Raw genomic sequence first — 21,090 nt, forward strand, 5'->3', positions numbered from 1 at the left:
CTGGGGTCTGAGCTGTGACTGTCAGGGGTTGGGCTGGATTTTAAGCAGCACTGCTAACTGGGTACTCAGGAAGATGACTGCCTGTGGTGGTGGGCAGGAGCAGTGGGCGTCAGAGGCCGTGCAGGCCAGGGTCAAAGAGTGGTGAGGGAGGCTCCCACATCACTATTTCCCAGTCTGCTTTCTTGGGAGGATCTCAACAAGCTGGGCCAAGGGAGAACCTTAGACCCGTTTGCCAAGGACTACCCTCACTTGGGTATCTGGAGTGGAGGTGTGAGCATGGGGAATTCTCTCTCTCTCTTTCTGCATGGAAAGTTTCCAAATTTGAATTATTAGGAGCAAACATTTTAGCTGAGCATCCCACCTATGTGTGATTTCCTCTCATGCTGTATCTGCCAGGCCACACCTGAGGATTTCCTAGGGAGTGCAGGAAGATGCTAGAGGAGGGATGGAGCCGGCCGTATTTCCATCTACATTGGTGTTCTACACACACACACACACACACACACACACACACACACACACACACACACACACACACACACACACCATGCTTCCTCCTTCCACCATGGGGTGGAACCCTTCATCAGATACTGGTGAAAGGGAAGGAAGAACAGAAGATAGGTGATCCGGGGAGATTCGGAATTGGTGGACTGTGACCTTAATGTTTTAAACTATCCGATGCACGGCCCTCTAAAGACTGCAACACTGCTTGTGGTGATAGGTTTAAGGTCAAACTCGAAAGAAAGTGTACAGTCCTGCCCTAGCCACCACCACCATCCCTTTCTGGTTTGGGAAGCCAGCTGGCTGGATTGTGTGCCCTAGTCAGTTCCAGTTCCATCGGCTCTCAGCTGAAGCCCTTTGCTGGGTTTATCAGTAACTGACCAGCCAGCTGGGTCGGGTCCTCTGTAAGCATCCAACAGAAGCTGTTGCCAGGAGAAAGGAGCCTCAGAAAACATTAAAAACAGCAACCAGTTCCAATTCATGGCCGCCCATGTGTCAGAGTAGAAAAGCCATAGTTTTCAATAATTGATTTTTAAAAAAGTTTTATTGTGAATTAGGTTGGGGTTTACATTTTAGCTCATCTTTTAAATTTATTATTTAACAATTAAAATTTTTTTAAAATCTGGGGTTTTCTGAAAACAAACAAACAAACAAACAAACAAACAAACAAACAAACAAAACAAGCAGAAAACCTGCTAGACAAAGTCTAAAAGAGCTGTTACACTTACTGTTACTGACCAATTTAAAGAAACTGTCAAACCCCAATAACTTGTCCTGCCCCTCCTTCTTCCCCCACTCTTCTCCCTCTTGTAGAATACTGCCTTCCTTTGGACCCCACTTAACACGTGTCTCCCCTCCAGCCTACCTCGTTTCCCTGCCTTCCCTCCCCTTCACCCCTGACAGCCATCAACATCTCTTTCTTTGGGTATGAAAAGCCTTTATCTTGGTTTTTCATTTTATAACAGTAGTTTAATGTTTGTCATACAATATTTGTCCTTTTGTGATTAACTAACCTCACTCAGTATCATGTCCACCAAATTCACCCATATCACGAGGCGTTTCACAATTTCATTATCCTTCTTTAATCATTCATCATATTCCATTGTGTGTATGAAGCTACGTTCTTCCATTGAAAGGCATTTGGGTTGTTTCCACCTTCTTGCTATCGCAACTAGAACTGTGATGAGTGTGGGCATCCAGACCGCTGTGCTAGCGTGTGTACCAGGGACAGGGATTGCCGGACCATTTCTTCTTCCTAGTCCCACTTGTTTGGAGAGGCGCCATACTGCCTTCCACAGTGGCGGTACAGCCTGACAGTCCTGCCAGCAGTGTCTGGGGCTCCTGTCTGTCCACACCCTACAGCGTTAGTTTTTATTTTCTTAACCTTTGCTCTCAGTGTCAGGGTGAAGTGGCATCTCATCATTGTTTTGATTGGTCATCTCGCCGATAGCTAGTGATTGTAGCATTTGTGTGTGTGTGTGTGTGTGTGTGTGTGTGTGTGTGTGTTGGCCACCTGGACGTCTTCTTTGGGGAATTGCCCATGTCTTCTGCTCATTTTTTAATTGGATTTATCTTTTTCTTGTTGGGATGTTACTGTTTTCTACAGATTTTAGAGATTAGTCCCTTGTGATGGTTTGCTGGAAGTAGATTCCCAGGCATTTGTTTGGAAGTGCCTCTGAGTAGATGGAAAGCCGCAGCTTTCGAGTCTCCAGTCAGGTGGTCACCGCCCCACCCAGGGACTCCTGAGAAAACACGAGCCAGTGCAGGCTTGTGATGGTGGCATCCCTGGAGGACATCACCTTCACACACTGAATAAATGATTAAAATCCAAATACTCTAGATATCTAAATCGGAATTTTGAATGATAACTGCTATAATGTTCTTTTCTCAACTCTTTATAGTGCATTGGGTGAAGTTTGACAGATCAAATCGTTTTTCACTCACAGTTCACACATACAGTTTCTAGTCGTTGATTGTCTTCCCCACCAGGTATGGTCACTTACCCCATCCATTTCCCTCCCTAACCCTTCTGAACTTGTTTGTTTTAAACTTGAACCACAGGAGTGAGTTCATTTCTAGATCTGAAGGGTGACTAAGAGCCAGTTCCCCCCTGGGGGCTCTCCCAGTCTCGCTCTGATCAGTAAGCCTGGCTCTCTTTGGGATTTGCAGGCTTGTTCCACTGTTTTCTCCCATTCTGCCCAGGATCTTCTAACGTGATCTCTTTCAGTGCTCATTGCTACAATTTTTAAGGTCGGGCCTGTTTCAGTTTCTGGAAGCCTTGTGGGCCGACTCCTCACTCCCTGCAGTCCCTACTTGTCTTTCCCTCTTCTCAGCGGCTCTGGCCTGGGCCCTGCATGCCGGGCCAGTGTTCCTCCTGTGTTCCAGGTCTCTCCTCTCCAACTACAGCTTGCCTGTCCCCTCCTCACCTCGCTCACTGTGCGTTCCTTAGAGCGCTGGCTTTGGAGTCCAGGCTCTAGGAATGTTAGCCGTGTGGCCTCGGGCAAATGATCTCACTGCTCAGAAGCTAGTTCTCCATCTGTAAAGTGGGAGCACTTATACCAGCGTGACAAAGCCACTGTAGAGAAGCCAGAAGAGCAGCAAGCTGAGTGGGTAGCAAATGTCTGGAATACAGAAAGTGCTTGCTAAGTCGGTCCTGTGGGCCTCAAACACTGGTGGTTGGGAGCAGCCGAGGAGGTGCTGAAGGAGGGGAGGGGCAGGGCAGCCTGCAGGCTCAGATCTCATGGCCACAAACTTCCATGATCTCTCCACGCCTCTCCTGTGTGCTGCTGTCCTGGCTGCCGAGGTAGTTCCTCCCGCACCAACTCCCCGTTCCTTCCTGCTACCTCCTCAGCTGAAGTCCTAAGTGAATATAAAGTTGTAGATCTTTTCTTCCCCCGAGCTCTGCCCAGCTCTTTCCTGGCTGCCTTCCCAGAAGGGAAAAAAAAGCAGCCTCTAAGGCGCTTGTTACTTCACAGATCCTAACAGGACGTGTGCGTTCTTCCAAAGGAAGAACCTGGAGCATTCCCTTAGCATCTTGTCCTGGCTTCCAGGAGCTCCTTTTCAATGCCGCAGGGGTAGTGAGACTACAATCTACCGTTTTTTGGCTCTTCCTATGTGTCAGAGGAACACGATTTACTCGTAGGAGCTAGATGTGAGCATCTCCCTTGGTAAGGGTTTTGTTGCTCCCTAGGCATACCGCTGCACACAGCAGAGCAAGGCTCAAAGGTGTGCTCTGATTCCCAAGGCCATAATTTTCACACTGAGTGATGAGGCCCAGGGCGTGTTGGAGGAGGCAGGACCTAGAGAGGTGCCAGGGCGATGAGCTAAATGACCAAGGGAGGCACCCCTCCACTCCACAACTGTTTAGTCAACAATTGCAGTGTGTTAGGCTGCCAGGTGAATCACACCCAGATCCCTAACATCTAGTCGACTCTGACTCTCAGCCACCCTCTAGGACAGAGTAGAACTGCCCCTGTGGGTTTCCGAGCCTCTGAATTCTAACAGAGCAGAAAGCCTCGTCTTTCTCCCAAGGAGCAGCCGGTAGTTTTGAACTGCTGACCTTTGTCGTTAGCAGCCCAACACTGAATCTACTCTGCCACGAGTGCTCCTGAGTTTGCCCAATAGGAGCAGCAAAATTAGGCCCGACAATAAAAAACAAGTGTAAAATTGCTGCTGTGATAAATATTATAGAAGATTACTATGAAAGCATGTTCAGAGGCCATTTGACCTGACACTTGAAAGAGGACTAGACGTTAACAATTGGAAAGTGGAGGAAAGAATGTTCCAGGTGGAGAAACAGTGCATGCCTTGTAGTGAGTGGGAGCCCCCCCCCCTTTCTTGTTAAAGTCCATGTGACAGGAGCTGTGCTGAGCAGGGCCAAATGCACATGTTAAGGAATGTGCTCTCAGAAGCCTCCGGAGATTCTGCAGGGGTGGGGTGGTGGGGGTGGTGGTGGTGGTGGTGTGTGTGTGTGTGTGTGTGTGTGTGTAAAAAGGACCAGAAATCAGAAGCCCTGTTTGTGAACCCTGGCTCTGTTCCTTAGTGGTCCTTATCTCTCAATTTTGGACGCCCAGATACCTGAGGGTGTCATGGTTCTGTGTTGGGGTTCTAACGGCAAGGAGAGCAGCTAGGCCCCACCAGGCACTCCAAAGGAGAAAGATGACATTTTCTGGTCCCCTAGATAGTTCGTATCGGAAACCCACAGGGGCGGTTTTGCTATGTTCTGTAGGGTCACTGTGAGTCAGAATCGACTCCGCGACAGTGAATGTGGTTGAGTGTTTGAACATGTTCCTTTCATCCTCTGTGCAGGCAGCTCGGTTTCAGAGGAGTTAGGCCAGTCCCATGTATTAGACTCTCCTTCAGAGCAACTGGGCAGGTGTGTGTCTGCGTGTTTCCAACGTCATCTTGTTTTTCTCATTCAAGGGATGTGGAGAGCAGGGGTCTTCAAATCGGTTTAAAGAGAGAAAGGGGATAAAAAAGAGAACAAAGAAAAAGAGGGTGAAAAAGGATTGGAGGGGAGGGGCTCTGAGGAGAAGAGGGTGTTGCTCAGGCTTCTAAGGCTGTCAATCAGCCTGGTAGCCAGCTGTGAGCTTACCTGGTGCACCTACAAGATCCCAGAATCCCTAGTTGACAGTGGAATTTGCATAGCGAACTGGCTCATTGAGCCGAGCCGGAGGCCTCTGTCTGCAGAAGAGACCAAGCCCTGTGCTGCAGCTCCTGCTCCCATCTGCAAGCAGTGGGGTCCAGATGCGGGTCCTGCGTCTGCTTCCTGTTGTAAAAGGCAGTGTTGGGACAAGTAGCCTTCTACTGAGTCTCTCCTCCGTCTACCTAGTCAACCCCCTTACCTGGGGGAGCAGGCTCCAGGCTTGCTGTGGCCAGCTAATAGCAAGTAGTAGGCATAGCGCTAATGAAGAGAGGGGACAGCTGGGCAGAGGGCCTAAACCTGCTGAGCGCCACGGCCCCTGAGACACTGGCGAGCTGTTGGCTCCCAGCTCCTTGTCCCTGACTCCTACCTGCCTCCCTCTCTCGAGTTCACTCTTGAATTTCAGTCTCCATGCAATCTCACCCAGCCTTGCTGCCTGACTGGAGAGGGAGCCTGAAGGCTGTTAGAATGGCGCTGCTCAGGCTCTTTGGGCTAAAGAGTCTGACGTGGGCCAGCAGCTCCATGAAGTCCCCTCCCTCAGGCAGTTTTCTGCCTCTCCATCCCCCTTGGTCTCCCTGCAGGCCTGGCCCTGGGCCCTGACCTTCCACTTGCTTCCTCATCCAACATGTGGAGGGCTGGCTCTTGCCAAGTACACACATGGGTGCAGACATGAGAGATCCCACTCTCTCCTGGAACCCAGGTCTGTAAACAAGGGCACAGCTGAGGCCTGTTCTTACCCAAATCATGTGCATCCTTCTCTCTGCCCTCTGCCCTGGGGTAGGGACAAGAGCTCTGGGAAGACCGGCCACCCCATCGCTATGGGGCATGGCCCCACGGTGCTGGTGCACACAGCACTGGGCAGGCAGGGCTCTCTACAGGCCCTTGCACCGTGTGGGGCTACAGAAGGGGAGAAAGGCAGAAGAGTGCTGTCAGGAGCCAGCTGCACTCTGGCAACGTGGGGTCCTCTGGGTTGGGCCGCTGAGGTGGGGTGCTAAGGCTGTGCTCCCCTCTCCCTTTCCCCAGGTGTGTGGTTGTGCTCTTCAATCCCCGGAAACACAAGCAGCACCACATCCTCAACAGCTCCAGGTAAATGGGCTCTGGGGCTTTGGGGAGTGCCACCTTTCCCCAGGGACGGCCAGAGGGGTGCCACCTGCTTCTCTGTGGCATTGGGCCCTGTTGGGCCCCAGGCCTGTGAGGGAAGCAGCACAGGGACTGCGGGTTTGCTGCCCTTGTTTTGAGAGGGGACTGTGAGAGGCCAGACCTGGGGCAGGCTGCCAGTGCCCCTCTTGAGCCTGCCCCCATTCCTTTCAGGAAAACCATCACTGCCCTTGCCTTCTCTCCTGATGGCAAGTACCTGGTCACCGGCGAGGTGAGTGAGGAAGGAAGCTCAGGCACTGCAGAGGGGGTGGCCTGGCCTTAGCAGAGAGTGACAGCCTGCGGCCCGCATAAGACTGGTGCCAATTTTGACTTTCTGTACTGGTGTCCACTTTGGGTGTTTGGTCTGCCCTAGAGCAGTGTTCTTAGGCTGTAGCCTACGTCAGAAGTGCTATGGTGGCCCCGTAGTACAGACTGCTGGCTCTGGGGTTCAGCAGGTCTGGGGTGGCTCTCTTCAGTTTGCAATGCTAACAAGTAGTTCCCGGTGAGGCTGAAGCTGCCAATTTGGGATCCACATTTTGGAAAACACCTCCTTAAAACATTCCTTATCCCTGGAGTCCCCCTGCTGGTCACAGTGTGGAACAGGGCTGCCCTCCCGTAGACTTGCCCTGTGAGGCTGTGAGAGCAAACCGCAGGAGTGGTGGTTCTTGCCCATCCAAATCACGCCAGGAGCCTGTCCCTGAGAGTCCCTGTTCCCCAACACTGATCACATTCCCTCCGGGGGTGTCCTTGATTCATGTGCAGGCGCATTAGGTTAGGTGTCCTTCATTTATGTGCAGGCTCTTGTCCAGTGGCTGGGAGGGCCAGGCCTCCGTGGATGGGGAGGGAGCTGGCTGCCTCTGGCCTTTACTTCGGGGTCTTCGTCCCTGCAGAGTGGACACATGCCTGCTGTGCGGGTATGGGACGTGTCGGAGCGCAGCCAGGTGGCGGAGCTTCAGGAGCATAAGTATGGCGTGGCGTGTGTGGCCTTCTCACCCAGCGCCAAGTACATTGTCTCAGTGGGCTACCAGCATGACATGATCGTCAATGTCTGGGCCTGGAAGGTGAGTGGGCTGCTGGCCTCAGGACAGGCGGGGCCGGGAGGGGAGCCAAGAAACTGCTGACAGGTGGCCTTCACTTCCGCCTGCTGGCCTCAGTCCCTTTCTAGAGAACTCTGAGCAGAAAGGAGCAACTGGGTATCTAGGATGCTGAAGAAGGGGCAGAAGGAGAGGTCAAGTTCACAGCTTGTCTAACCTCCTTCAGTGTGTAAGTTTCTTTTCCCTCAGCTCCTAGAAGCAGAGCCTTGATTTCCCTTGACTTTCTCTCCAGAAAAACATTGTAGTGGCTTCCAACAAGGTGTCCAGTCGGGTGACAGCAGTATCCTTCTCTGAGGACTGCAGCTACTTTGTCACTGCAGGCAACCGGCACATCAAATTCTGGTACCTCGATGACAGCAAGACCTCAAAGGTGAGGCAGCAAGTAGCCACCAGGGTGGGGCCTGCCCAGATCTGTTCCACTTGCGCCCCCTTCTGCATGTACAAAAGCCTCTTGGAAGTCTCAGCTGGGCCAGGTGCTATGTCAATCGGCAAGGGAAGCCTTCTCCCTCTCTCCTCAGGGCCTGCTTTCCAGGGGCAGCCTGCAGGGTGGGTGGGTGGCACCTGTGGTGTGTCTCCACAGGTGAATGCCACTGTGCCCCTGCTGGGCCGCTCTGGGCTGCTGGGGGACCTGCGGAACAACCTGTTCACTGATGTAGCCTGTGGCCGCGGGAAGAAGGCTGACAGCACCTTCTGTATCACATCCTCGGGGCTGCTATGCGAGTTCAGTGACCGGAGACTGTTGGACAAGTGGGTGGAGCTGAGGGTAAGTGAATGCTCTGTCGGCACCCTCCCGTCTGTCACCTCCGGGCTCCGGGGCACCTGAGTCTGCATGCACGCTGGGGGAGGCCCCAGGCGGAGGAAGGTGTTTGGGAACCTCTCTGCTCGCTCGCGCTCTCTGTCTCTGCCTCTTCCTCTGCTTTCCTCTTCTGCTCAGCACACAGACAGCATCACAGTAAGTGTGCTGGCCCTGTCCGCTGCCTCTGCTGCCTTTCTCTTGGCTGGCCTTTTCTGAGTGTGTCTTTGCCTAAACCTCAGGTGCCTTATAAGGCTTGCTGACTCCTTCCCCCTAACTGCACGGGGCTGTGGGCCCTCTGGCCAGCTGCTGTTAGAGGGAGGGGCATTGAGGGGCTCTGGCCAGGGCAGCTGGCCTGCCTTGCGCTTGTCCTTGCCTCTTGGCTCTTGGCTGTTGAGGTGTCGGGTGAAGCAGTGGGCAGACGCCCTTGCTGACTGGGGCTTCTGTGCTCACAGACCACAGTGGCCCACTGCATCTCGGTGAGCCAGGACTACATCTTCTGCGGCTGTGCTGACGGCACCGTGCGCCTTTTCAACCCCTCCAACCTGCACTTCCTCAGCACGCTGCCCCGGCCCCATGCCCTGGGGACAGACATTGCCAGCATCACAGAGGCCAGGTGAGCGGTGTGGGTGGGCCCCTGAGTCCTGTCAGAGCCCCACTCTGTGCCAGGCCGTCCCTGGCATGCTGCAAGGAGAGGAGGGCACACATAGACCTCTGGGAAGACCCTTGCAGTCAAGCACAGGTGGGTCTTTTAGCATTTTTTGCTCACTGTGGGCAACCGTGGTAATCTGAGTCTGCAGTGTGGTAATGCATTGTCCTGTAAAGACCACAGCTAGGACAGACGGGCAGTTCCTTAGGGTTTCTGAGAGAGACTGGAAACCTGACGGAGCAGGCCTTTCTCCCTCAGGGTGGTCCTGGGTAGCAGCTGCGGTAGGAGGGACTTATTGTAGCCTCGGGCCTTGGGTTGGGTGATTGCAGGAAGTGAAGTTTTGCTCTGGTTTCAGTGCTGTCAGGAAGCGGGGCAGTTCTGCAGTTGGGTATATTAATTTCTCTTTCAGGGCAGGAGGGGACTAAATCTGCATTTGGTAGGAAATGAGATATGACCATGATTGTGGTTTGCACAGTGTCCTTCCTTGTCCTCTGACGTGAGTCTAGAAGGGCCTGACATCTGCTTGGCTGCATCACGGCCACACACTGTCCCTGCCTGACGTTGGGGGCTATGAAATAACTTGTGTTCTTTTGGAGAGCCCCATGGCAAGGAATGCCAGGCCAGCCGCTGCGTTCTTTCTCCAGTGACTGCTGGCCAACCTGCTGCTCCTCCCTTTAGTGCCCCATTTCATTAGCGCTCACTCACCAGTTTGCCCTGTCTGTCCTGGACACCCTGCCCCCCTCTTTCCTCAGTCACCTTTTCGCTGGAGTGGCCAATGCGAAGTATCCGGACACCATCGCCTTGACTTTTGATCCTGCAAACCAGTGGCTGTCTTGTGTGTACAATGACCATAGTATTTATGTCTGGGATGTGAAGGACCCCAAGAAAGTGGGCAAGGTGTATTCAGCTCTGTATCATTCCTCCTGCGTCTGGAGTGTAGAGGTACGTGGGCCAGGTCTGCTGAGACTGACCGTGTTTCCTGGGCTACCATTAGGAGCTGGAGTTCCTCAAGTGTGGAATTTGTTTCCTCCAGCACCCTTGCTCCCCCAGCAGTGCCCCTGGGTCCCTTCGTATCTGTTAATTGGCTCTGAGGATGGGAGGGGATTTTAGTGCTGACTCATCTCAGACGTTTTTCAGTATGCCCCTGTGCAGTCTGAGCTTTGCCTCTTTGGACATGTTCCTGAACTTGACCAAGCCTTAGTTTCTGCAATTGTGAAATGACATACCTGATGCATTTGATTTTTACGAAAAGGAGACAATGTAAGTGGGAGATTTAGAATGCCTAGTACTTACTAGGTGCTTGGTTAATGTATATTCCTTTACTTGTTAAAGACAAGAGCTAATCATTATGACTTGCTTGCTATGGGATAAGCCTGGGGCTAAGTCTTGACCAGCCTTTTCTCTACTCTCATCCCGTCCCATCTCTGTGGGCAGCCAAGGTCTGACCCGGGTCCCTCTGGTCCTTGTGCTCCTCCAGGTCTACCCTGAGGTGAAGGACAGTCAACAGGCCTGCCTGCCCCCGAGCTCCTTTATCACCTGCTCTTCTGACAGCACCATCCGCCTGTGGAATACAGAGAGCTCTGGAGTGCATGGCTCCACCCTGCACCGAAACATCCTCAGCCACGTGAGCCTGGTGCCCCCACACCACAGTCTCAGGATCTGGGTCTCCAGACCAGACTGTTCCAGATGTTGTTTGGCCAAACTCTGACAAGGGTGTCCTCTTGGCCCGCATTTCTCTCCCTGACAGGTGTCCTGTGTCAGGCCTTCCTCACCCACCTCTTCTCCTGACCTGTTTCACTAGGACCTCATTAAGATCATCTATGTGGATGGGAACACGCAGGCCCTGCTGGACACCGAGCTGCCTGGGGGAGACAAAGCCGATGGGTCCCTGATGGACCCCCGTGTGGGCATCCGCTCTATGTGCATCAGCCCCAACGGGCAGCATCTAGCATCAGGGGACCGTATGGGCACGCTCAGGTAAGGCCATTTCTGGAGTGCAACCCGTTGCCTCCAGGGGACAGGATGGGGGAACTTTAGGTCCCCAAGGACAGAGGTTCAGGAGGGTTTAGCTGAAAAGGGTTGGGGACAAAATTTATTATCTTCAGGGGAAAGATACTAACTTGACAATGAAGAAATGGCAAAACCCACCCTTAGCCAAGTCATTAAGGTTAACATCCTATGGCAGCAGCATGAATCTGGTGACATGGTACATGGAGAGGCTTCAAAAAGTTCCCAGAAAATGTTATGACTCTTAAGAACTCCCAATAAAATGTTGAACAACAACCAACGTTGATGGAAAGTTTCTTTTAGTTCTGTTTTTCCATGCAGCCTCCTCCTAGCATTGTGTCTGGTATTCTTGACCCAAATGTATAAGGAACTTAGGATAGTCATGAGGAAACATCAGGCAACCTTCATTTGAGGTACACCTGCCAGAGTAACTTATCACACTCTCCCAGGTGTCAGGGTAGGAAAGACAAGCAAAGATTGAAAGCCGTTCTAGACTGGGACAGATGGCACCCATGTGCCGTGGGGGCTCCTAGGATCCTGGAGCAGAAGAAGGACATTCATGGGATAAATAAACAAACTCATTGGCATTGGGTTGATTCCAGCTCAGAGCAACCCCCGCTGGTGACATTTAAATAAAGTCTAATAATGTTGTACCAGTGTGACCTCCGTGGTCCTTATCACTGTGTACTGTAGTGCATAAAACATTAATACGAAGGGAGACCAGGTGAGAGAGTTGAATGTGACATATCTTGACTCATTTTTCTAAGTCTAAAGGTTCAACCCAAAAGGTAAAGTAAAACAGCTCTTGATGGAGAGGAAAAGGTGGAAGGGGGTGGGTGATGATTCTTTCCCCTGCTGCCTGGCACTGAACGGCCTCTCCTCTCTTCTCATTTTGCAGGGTCCACGAATTGCAGTCCCTGAGTGAAATGCTGAAGGTAGAGGCCCATGAGTCAGAGATTCTGTGCCTGGAGTACTCGAAGCCAGACACAGGTACCTGGCCCTGGCCTAGAATGGCCTTGAGTGAGCCCCTCCAGTCTGGCCAGAGCCACTGATACTTGTCCTGCCTCTTGACTATGGGGCTGATCGTTCTTTTGGCTACCAAAAGAGTTAGTGATCCTTCTTGATCATTTGTTGTCTCTGAAGGCTTTGGGGAGGACTGCATCTCAACTCCGCCCGACTCCATGGCTCATGTGGCTTAAGGATGTGGGGCTCAGTTTCTCTGGGTGCTGGGCACTCATCAGCTGACGGAGTTCATCCCATCCCAGGTCTGAAGCTGCTGGCATCAGCGAGCCGGGACCGGCTGATCCATGTGCTGGACGCAGGGCGGGAGTATAGCCTGCAGCAGACGCTGGACGAGCACTCCTCCTCCATCACTGCTGTCAAGTTCGCAGGTGTGGGCAGAGCACTTAGACACACTCTGCCACCTACCACCCCTGCCACCTGCCTGCCACCCCCATGAGAAGGGAAGGTTGGCCTGGATAGGGGCGACAGGTGATGGACTCCCAGCCCAGGGCATACTGAGCCGGCAGGCTGGGCTAAGGGCAGAAAGACACATCTGGCATTGTTTGTTGGCTGTCCTGGTGAAGAGTAGCTGTGAGAGGGGAACTGTGTGGGTGGGTGGGTGGGGAGGGCAAAGGAACGGCAGCCCCTGTGCTGAGAGCGTGGAAACAGCTGGGCCCCCTCCTTCACAGCCAGCGATGGGCAAGTCCGCATGATCAGTTGTGGAGCAGACAAGAGCATCTACTTCCGCACTGCACAGAAGGTACGGCACTGGGCTTCCCGAGGTCGGTGGTGGGGAGATGACGGAGATGAAAGCAGGGCTCTCGAGTCTGTCCACCTGTCCCCCCTGCAGTCTGGAGATGGAGTACAGTTTACACGGACACATCACGTGGTTCGGAAGACGACCCTTTATGACATGGACGTAGAGCCCAGCTGGAAGTACACGGCCATTGGATGCCAGGACCGAAATATTCGGTGGGTGCCCCTTCCCTCATGCCCTGGGGGGCTGCCTCCAGACATCACGTTCCCGTTTTGTCATTTTTCCTAGGATTTTATGTCACTTTAGAATCTTACCATTCCCAGGAGGTTGTGGCTCCCTGGGTGTTGGCGGTGGCTCCCCTCCAAGGACGCGGGGCTGGGAGGGAGGACTGTGTTTCTGTCACCCCTGGGTGCACATTGCGGACCTTCTCCCTCAGGATCTTCAACATCAGCAGCGGGAAGCAGAAGAAGCTGTTTAAAGGGTCTCAGGGCGAGGACGGCACCCTCATCAAGGTCCGGGCCCCGAGGGATGGACACGAGGTCACAGGCCTGGGAGAAAGGGGTGCTGGCTACAGAGAGAGGACCAGGGCCGCCTGTCCTTGTCCAGCTCTGTGGCTTTCTCCTCAGGTGCAGACAGACCCCTCCGGGATCTACATTGCCACCAGCTGTTCTGACAAGAATCTCTCCATTTTTGACTTCTCCTCAGGCGAGTGTGTGGCCACCATGTTTGGCCACTCAGGTGAGTGTAGTCTCCATGCTCCACCTCTGATACTTGGCCTCTTTTGGGACTCAGCAGAGCTGCATGGGCCCTACTCACGAGCAGGCCTGCCTCTGATGCTGGCTGAGCCTCGGGTGAGAATTCAAGGTGGCTCACTGGCCCTGCTCTGTGCTCCTTTCCAGAGATTGTCACTGGAATGAAGTTCAGTAATGACTGCAAACATCTCATCTCCGTGTCTGGGGACAGGTGAGCGGAAGCAGCTTCCCTGAGGGATGGAGTCTCGTCTGGGCCCTGGACGTCTCCTGCCTCTTTCCTCTCTTCCGTCTCCGGGCTTGGTGGCCGTGGTCTCTGGGATGTGGGACTGCACAGGGATACTTGTGGGCTGAACCGGACCTGGCAGTAGACGGCTGCCCAGGGAGAAGGGACTGATGACACTGCCCTTCCCAAAGGCCGTCCTCCCCTCCCTGACCCAACTCTGTGCTTCTGTCCCAGCTGTATATTTGTGTGGCGCCTGAGCTCAGAGATGACCATCAGCATGCGGCAGCGACTGGCTGAGCTGCGCCAGTGTCAGCGAGGGATCAAGCAGCAAGGACCATCATCACCCCAAAGGGCTTCTGGGCCCAGCCGGTAATAAGAGGAGCTGGGCCCAGATGGTGTGCTGCAGTCTTCCTGGCCCGCCCTCCCGGGCCCCGGATCTGTTAGCCAGCCACTTCTTCCTCCCAAGGCTACCTTCTCACATTAAGTCCACCTGGTGCCCTCTTCCCCGACTCAGCCTCCTTTCCCTCTGCCCTTCCTTGTCTCGGACTCAGGCACAAAGTCCCCCTAGTGCTCTCGGCTGGAGCAGCTCTCTCGTCAGACAGTGACAAGGAGGGAGAAGAGGAGGGGCCAGAAGAAGAAGAAGAACTCCCCGCTCTGCCTGTTCCAGCCAAGAGCATCAGGAAGGAGCCAGGTCTGTGGGGCTCAGGTCTGACGGAGTCAGGTGGCCTCCGCGTATGGAGCAGCGACATGTGGGCTGCCTGCAACTGTGGGGTTGTGGCAGTGCTGTGGGGGGCGGGGCTCTGCGCATGGGTGGCCAGGAGCCACACCCTTTGACTGACTGTTTTTGTCTAGCCTCGGTCCCTAGTTCAGCCCTGCCACGAAGCCTGTCCCACTGGGAAATGAGTCGGGTAAGTCACCATCCTAAAGGCCAAGGGAGGACCTTGGGGTGGAAGGAGGTAAAGCAACTACAGATCCCAGTGAGGGCCCAGGGGAGCTCGGGTACTTCCTGCGTGGGCTCCACGAGGTCAGAGGACCAGGGTGAGGTTGGGACTGGAAGGGGGATGTCACGGGCCAAACAGAACTGAAATCGGGAAATCGAAGGTCCTAAGAGCAGCAATCCAGAGAGCGCGCCCTGAAGCTCGCAGGCGAGGAGGCCAGCTCAGGACGCCCGAGCATTTGTTAGAGCAGTGAAGCTCCACCTTCCTCAGGCCGAGACCCTTGCACACATGTGTTGGGGACCCCAACCAGAAAGGTATTTTCATTGCTACTTCTTCACTGTAGTTTTGCTACTGTTATGAATCATCATGTAAATATCTGATATGCAGGATGTATTTTCATTGCTACAAATTGAACATAATTAAAGCGTAGTGATTCTTCACAAAACAGCATGTAATTATATACTGTGAAATATTTTTTGAAATCATTTTATTTGGGGCTCATACTACTCATATCACAGTCCATACGTACATCAATTGTATAAAGCACATTTGTACATTCGTTACCCTCATCATTCTCAACATTTGCTCTCTACTAAAGCCCCTGGCACCAGCTCCTCATTTTTCCCCCTCCTTCCCCTCTCTCCCTTCCCTCATGAACCCTTGATAATTTAAAATTATTCTTTTGTCATATCTTACACTGTCTGAGGTCTCCCTTTACCCAATTTTCTGTTGTCCATCCCCCAGGGAGGAGGCTATGTGTAGATCCTTATAATCAGTTCCCCCTCTCTACCTCACCTCCCTCTACCCTCTCGGTATCTCCACTCTCACCGCTGGTCCTGCAGGGATCATCCGTCCTGGATTCCCTGTGTTTCCAGTTCCTATCTGTACATCCTCTGGTCTAGCCAGATTTGTAAGGTAGAATTGGGATCATGATAGTGGGTGGGGAGGAAGCATTTAGGAACTAGAGGAAAGTTGTGTATTTCATTGTTGCTACACAGCCCTGACTGGCTCGTCTCTTCCCCGAGACCCTTCTGTAAGGGGATGTCCAGTTACCTACAGATGGGCTTTGGGTTCCCACTCCGCATTCCCCCTCGTTCACAATGATATGATTTTTGGTTCTTTGATGTCTGATATCTCATCCCTTTGACACTTTGTGATCACACAGGCTGGTGTGCTTCTTCCATGTGGGCTTTGTTGCTTCTGAGCTAGACGTCTGCTTGTGTACCTGCAAGCCTTTAAAAATTCAGGTGGTATATGTCTTGATAGTGGGGCACCATCAGCATTTTTCACCACATTTGCTTATGCACCCATTTGTCTTCAGTGAGTATATCGGGAAGGTGAGCACACAATGGTAGGATTTTTTGTTCTTTGATGCCTGATATTTGATCCCTTCGGCACCTCATGATCACACATTTTGTGTTCAGCAATCGTGTTGGGAAGGTGAGCATCATGGAATGCCAGTTTAATAGAACAAAGTATTCTTGCATTGAGGGAGTACTTGAGTGGAGGCCCAATGTCCATCTGCTACCTTAATACTAAACCTATAAATATATGCACCTATATCTGTTTTTCCATCCTCATATATAAATATATTTACATATGCACATGCCTTTATGTAGACCTCTATAAATGCCCTTTGCCCCCAAGCTCTTTCCTCTCTTTCCTTTGACTTTCCTCTTGTCCCCCTGTCATGCTCAGCCTTTATTTGGGTTTCAGTAATTCCTCTGGTTACATTACCCTTGATCAAACCCTACCAGGCCTCTTATACCCTCGTCACCACCGATTTGAATCACTTGTTCCCTGGTCTCTGGGTTTGTTAACACCACTACCTTTCCTCCCACCTCCCCCTCTCCCATGTCCCCCCAGAACTGTCGGTCTGGTTGTTTTCTCCTCCAGGTTGTTCATCCAGCCTGTCTTATTTAGACAGACTTGCGGAGATAATAAGAGGCACACACCCAAAAAAGACAGAGCAAAACCAAGCAACAAAACAACAACAAAAAGCCAATGACAAAACAAAACAACAAGCAAAAAAGAAAAGCTTGTAGTTCGTTCAAGGACTGTTTGTTGGCCTTTAGGAGTGTTTTCCGGTCGAGTCTAATGGGGTGCCAAGCCCTGGCCCCAAAGGCTAGTTTTGGTATTCCCTGGGGACTTCGTTGCTCTGTTCTCCTTGCTGTTCTGTTCCCACACCCTTAGTGTTTGGCCTCGATGTGGTGGGATCAGATCGGGTGCAATTCCCACACTGTATCTCCAGTGTTGTCCCCTATAGGGTTATGGGTCAGTGAGGGATGCCATGTCTCATAGTGGGGTCGGCCATATGGTCTTCTCTGTGGATTGGCTGCTCTGAGCGGGAATATCGTCCTCAAGGCTTGGTGGGCCAGGATGTGCTCCACTCTCTCTTCCTCCCCCATCATTTGCTCCCATGTGCTTTGATCAGACATGCCCCTCTCCCTGAGCTGTAGATTCAGTGCTGTCCTCTGAAATAGATTCTTCTCAGGGGGTGGGGGGCAGCTGTCCACATAGTTGAGATTGGGGCCGGACCCTCAGACCTCTCCACTGGTTCCCTACTCCATACTGGCATGTTGCATTTACATCTTGGAGCACCGGGTTGAAATCTGGTCCCTCTTTCCCTGTGGAGATATAAACAATACCCTCCCCTTGGGTGGGTTAGTGCCCTGTGCCCCAACTACTCATTTCTTTTTTATGTTTATCCTTTCCCCCCTTCCTTTTTATTTGGCTGCCATATATATCCCTGAATTTGGTCTGGTCACTACCCTACTACCTGGTCTTCAACTCCAGGAATGTTTGTATACAATAGCTTTTTCCCATGCCCCTTTTGCATTTTTTTTAAGCTACCTCGAACTCATGTTGTACTTGTCCTTTTGTGCTTGGCTTACTTCCCTTAGCATGATTTCCTCCAGTTCTTCCCATGTGGCGATGTGCTTCATACGTTCATCACTGCTTTTTACTGATGCGTAGTACTCCATTGTATGTATGCACCAGTGTTATAATCCACTCATCAGTTGATGGAAATTTGGGTTGTTTCCAACTCCTTGCAATTGTGAACTGTGCCGCAATGAACATTGGAGCACAGATGTCTGGCCATGGTTTGTTTCTTGCTTCTTCTGGGTATATGCCCAGTAGGGGGATTGCTGGGTCATTTAGTAGCTCAATTTCCATTTGTTTTAGGTATCACCACATTGATTTCCATAGTGGTTGTACATACCTACAGGTCCACCTGCAGTGGATGAGAGTTCCTGTCTCCCCACAGCCCCTCCAACACTTGTTGCTTTCTGATTTTTTTGAATTGGGCTACCTTTGAGGGTGTTAGGTGGTACCTCATTGTTGTTTTAATTTGCATTTCTCTTAAGGCTAAAGATAAGGAACATTTTCTTATATGTTTATTGGCCATTCGGTTTTCAGACTCTTTGAAACTTCTGTTCAGGTCCTTTGCCCACCTCAGCGGGAAATTATTTTTTTTTTCTTTTTGGAAGCTAGCAGAGTATTGTAGATTTTAGTAATAAGGCCTTTGTCTGATGTGTCATAGCTACAGATGTTTTCCTAGTCCATGGACTCTCTTGGTGAATTCTTTCAATATACACAGGTGTTTTATCTTCAGTATATCCCACTTGTCAATTTGTGCCTTCTCTGTGTTTGTGTCCTTCCCTATTTCTGATAGCCTCTGTATTTTCTGTGCCAAAGAACTCAAGTTAGTCCCAATTCCCTCATTGATGGCCCTGATAGTGTGGGGTTTTACTTCAAGGTCTGTCATCCACCTTGAGTTTATTCTTGTTCATGGTGTGAGATAAGGGTTTTGCTTCATTTTTCTGCAGGTAGATATCCAATTTTTCCAGCACCACTTGTTGAAGCGGCATCTGCTTCCCACTGGACATTTTTTGGGCCCTTATCAAAGATCAGTTTTCTGTATGCTGATGATTTTATCTCTGGGGTTTCAGTTCTTTTCCATTGGTCTGAGTATCTATCACACCAATACCATGCGGTTTTGACAACTGTAGCTGTATAGTATGTGCTAAAGTCAAGTAAAGCAAGCCCTCTCACTGTGTCCTTCTTGAGGAGTCTCTGCTAATTCTGGGCTTCTTTCCTCTCCATATGAAGTTGGTAATCAGTTTTTCCATTTCTTTGAAGAAAGATGAGGGTAATTGTATCGGGATTTCATTAAACTTATATATTGCCTCGGGCAGAACTGACATCTTTACTAAAATGAGTCTTCGAATCCACGAGCATGGGATATGCTTCCATTTGTTGAGATCGCTCTGGATTTCTTGTAGTAGCGTTTTGTAATTTTCCTTATACAGCTCTTTTGTTTTTTCAGTCAGGTATATCCCTAGATATTTGAACTTGTGCTTGGCTATTGTGAAGGGTACCACCTTTTTGATCTCCTCTTCTGTGGTCTTATCCGATGTGTATAACAGTCCAATGGACTTCTGTTTGTTGATCTTGTATCCTGCCACTCTGCCAAACTCCTCTGTTGCTTCCAGTACTCCCGATGAGGAGCTTTTGGGACTTTCCATATATAAAATCAATCATCTGCAAATAATGATAGTTTCCCCTCTTCCTTCCCCAGACGAATACCTTTGATGTCTTTTCTTTGCCTTATGCTGTTAGCCATAACCTCCCGTACAATGTTAAATAAGAGAGGGGACAAAGGGCATCCTTGTCTGGTCCCCCTTTTCAGTGAGATTGTGTGCGTCTTTTCTCCATTGACTACCATGTTGGCTGTTGTTTTTTTTTTTTTTTTTCTCCATGTATAGCTTGTATTATCTTGAGGAATTTTCCTTCTGTTCCTATCGTCTCAAGTGTCTTAAACAGGAATTGGTGTTAGATATTGTCGAATGCTTTTTCTGCATCTATCGATATTATCATGTGGGTCTTATAGTTTTTCATGTCAATGTGGCAAATGATACTAATGGTCTTTCGTATGTTGAACCATCCCTGCATCCCTGGTAAGAATCCCACTTGGTCATGGTGAATTATTTGTGCCTGGTTTTGGTATCAGAGGTGTACTAGCTTTGTAGAAGGAGTTCGGGAGTTTGCCGTCTTCTTCTATGTTCCTGAAGAGTTTGTGTAGGATTGGTGTTAGTACTTCCCTAAGTGCTTGGTAGAATTCTCCAGTGAATCCATCTGGTCCAGGGGATTTTTTTTGTTGGTAATCCCTTGATAACCTGTTCTAGTTCTCCTATTGCTATGGGTCTGTTGAGGTTCTCGACGTCTTTTGGGGATAGTCTAGGGAGGGATTGTTTTTCCAAGAATGTGTCCATGTCTTCCAAGTTGTTGAGTTCATTGGCGTACAATCCTTCCTAGTACTGTGTAATTATCTGTTTGATTTCATTAGGGTCTGTTGTAATGTCCCCTCTTTCATCCCTCATTCCTGCTGTTGAAATTTGTTCCTTCCTTTCTTTGGTTAGGTTTGCCAGCTGTCTGTTGATTCTGTTTATCCTGTCAAAGAACCAACTTTTAGGAGCATTAAATATTTCCATAATTTTATTATTTTCTCACTCCTGAATCTCAGCCCTAATTTTTATTATTTCTTTTCTTTTTTTTTTTTTTTTTTAACAATTTATTGGGGCTGATACAATTCTTTTCACAGTTCATACATATACATACATCAGTTGTATAAAGCACATCTGTACAGTCTTTGCCCTAATCATTTTTTTCTCCTCTTTTCTTCTTTTACATTTTTTTAGGGACTCCAACAACTCTTACCACAATCCATACATATACATACATCAATTGTATAAAGCACACCCATACATTCCCTGTACCAATCATTCTCAAGGCATTTGCTCTTCACTTAAGCCCCTTGCATCAGGTCCTCTTTTTTTTCCCCCCCTCCCTCCCTTTTCCCCCCTCTCATATGCCCTTGGTAGTTTATACCTCGTTATTTTGTCATATCTTGCCCTATTCGGGGTCTCCCTTCCCCCCTTCTCTGCTGTCCCTCTCCCAGGGAAGAGGTCACATGTGGCTCCTTGTAATCAGTTCCCCCTTTCCAACCCACTCACCCTCCACTCTCCCAGCATCGTCCCTCACGCCCTTGGTCCTGGAGGTATCATCCACCCTGGATTCCCTGTATCTCCAACCCTCATATGTACCAGTGCACAGCCTCTGTCCTATCCAGCCCTGCAAGGTAGAATTCGGATCATGGTAGTTGGGGGGAGGAAGCATCCAGGATCTGGGGGAAAGCTGTGTTCTTCATCGATACTACCTCACACCCTAATTAACCCATCTCCTCTCCTAAGCCCCTCTATGAGGGGATCTCCATTGGCCGACACTTGGGCCTTGGGTCTCCACTCTGCACTTCCCCCTTCATTTAATATAATATATATATACACATAGATATATACATATACACATAAATACACATACATACACACACTTATATCTTTTTTTTTTTTTTTTTGCATGATGCCTTATATCTGGTCCCTTGGGCACCTCGTGATCGCACTGGCCGGTGTGCTTCTTCCATGTGGGCTTATTTGTTTCTGAGCGAGATGGCCGCTTGTTCACCTTCAAGCCTTTAAGACCCCAGACACTATCTCTTTTGATAGCCGGGCACCATCAGCTTTCTTCACCACATTTG

At 50.5% G+C, this 21,090-nt stretch overlaps 1 protein-coding gene across 1 annotated transcript in view; it reads left to right on the forward strand.

Moving 5' to 3' along the window:
* MAPKBP1 (mitogen-activated protein kinase binding protein 1) overlaps positions 1-21,090 on the forward strand; it is a 70,561-nt gene that overhangs the window by 31,524 nt on the left and 17,947 nt on the right. Inside the window, exons 4-22 of the mRNA XM_075532351.1 lie at positions 6,167-6,229; positions 6,455-6,512; positions 7,171-7,341; positions 7,607-7,744; positions 7,955-8,137; positions 8,623-8,783; positions 9,569-9,758; positions 10,294-10,440; positions 10,618-10,793; positions 11,722-11,813; positions 12,089-12,214; positions 12,515-12,585; positions 12,676-12,797; positions 13,019-13,094; positions 13,209-13,320; positions 13,482-13,545; positions 13,792-13,926; positions 14,109-14,248; positions 14,410-14,465. Coding sequence (XP_075388466.1) covers positions 6,167-6,229; positions 6,455-6,512; positions 7,171-7,341; positions 7,607-7,744; positions 7,955-8,137; positions 8,623-8,783; positions 9,569-9,758; positions 10,294-10,440; positions 10,618-10,793; positions 11,722-11,813; positions 12,089-12,214; positions 12,515-12,585; positions 12,676-12,797; positions 13,019-13,094; positions 13,209-13,320; positions 13,482-13,545; positions 13,792-13,926; positions 14,109-14,248; positions 14,410-14,465 — 2,281 coding nt within the window. The remainder of the gene's footprint in view (positions 1-6,166; positions 6,230-6,454; positions 6,513-7,170; positions 7,342-7,606; positions 7,745-7,954; positions 8,138-8,622; positions 8,784-9,568; positions 9,759-10,293; positions 10,441-10,617; positions 10,794-11,721; positions 11,814-12,088; positions 12,215-12,514; positions 12,586-12,675; positions 12,798-13,018; positions 13,095-13,208; positions 13,321-13,481; positions 13,546-13,791; positions 13,927-14,108; positions 14,249-14,409; positions 14,466-21,090) is intronic.

The sequence above is a fragment of the Tenrec ecaudatus genome, chromosome 14 (genome assembly GCF_050624435.1).
Source record: "Tenrec ecaudatus isolate mTenEca1 chromosome 14, mTenEca1.hap1, whole genome shotgun sequence".
NCBI classification, from domain to species: Eukaryota; Metazoa; Chordata; class Mammalia; order Afrosoricida; family Tenrecidae; genus Tenrec; species Tenrec ecaudatus.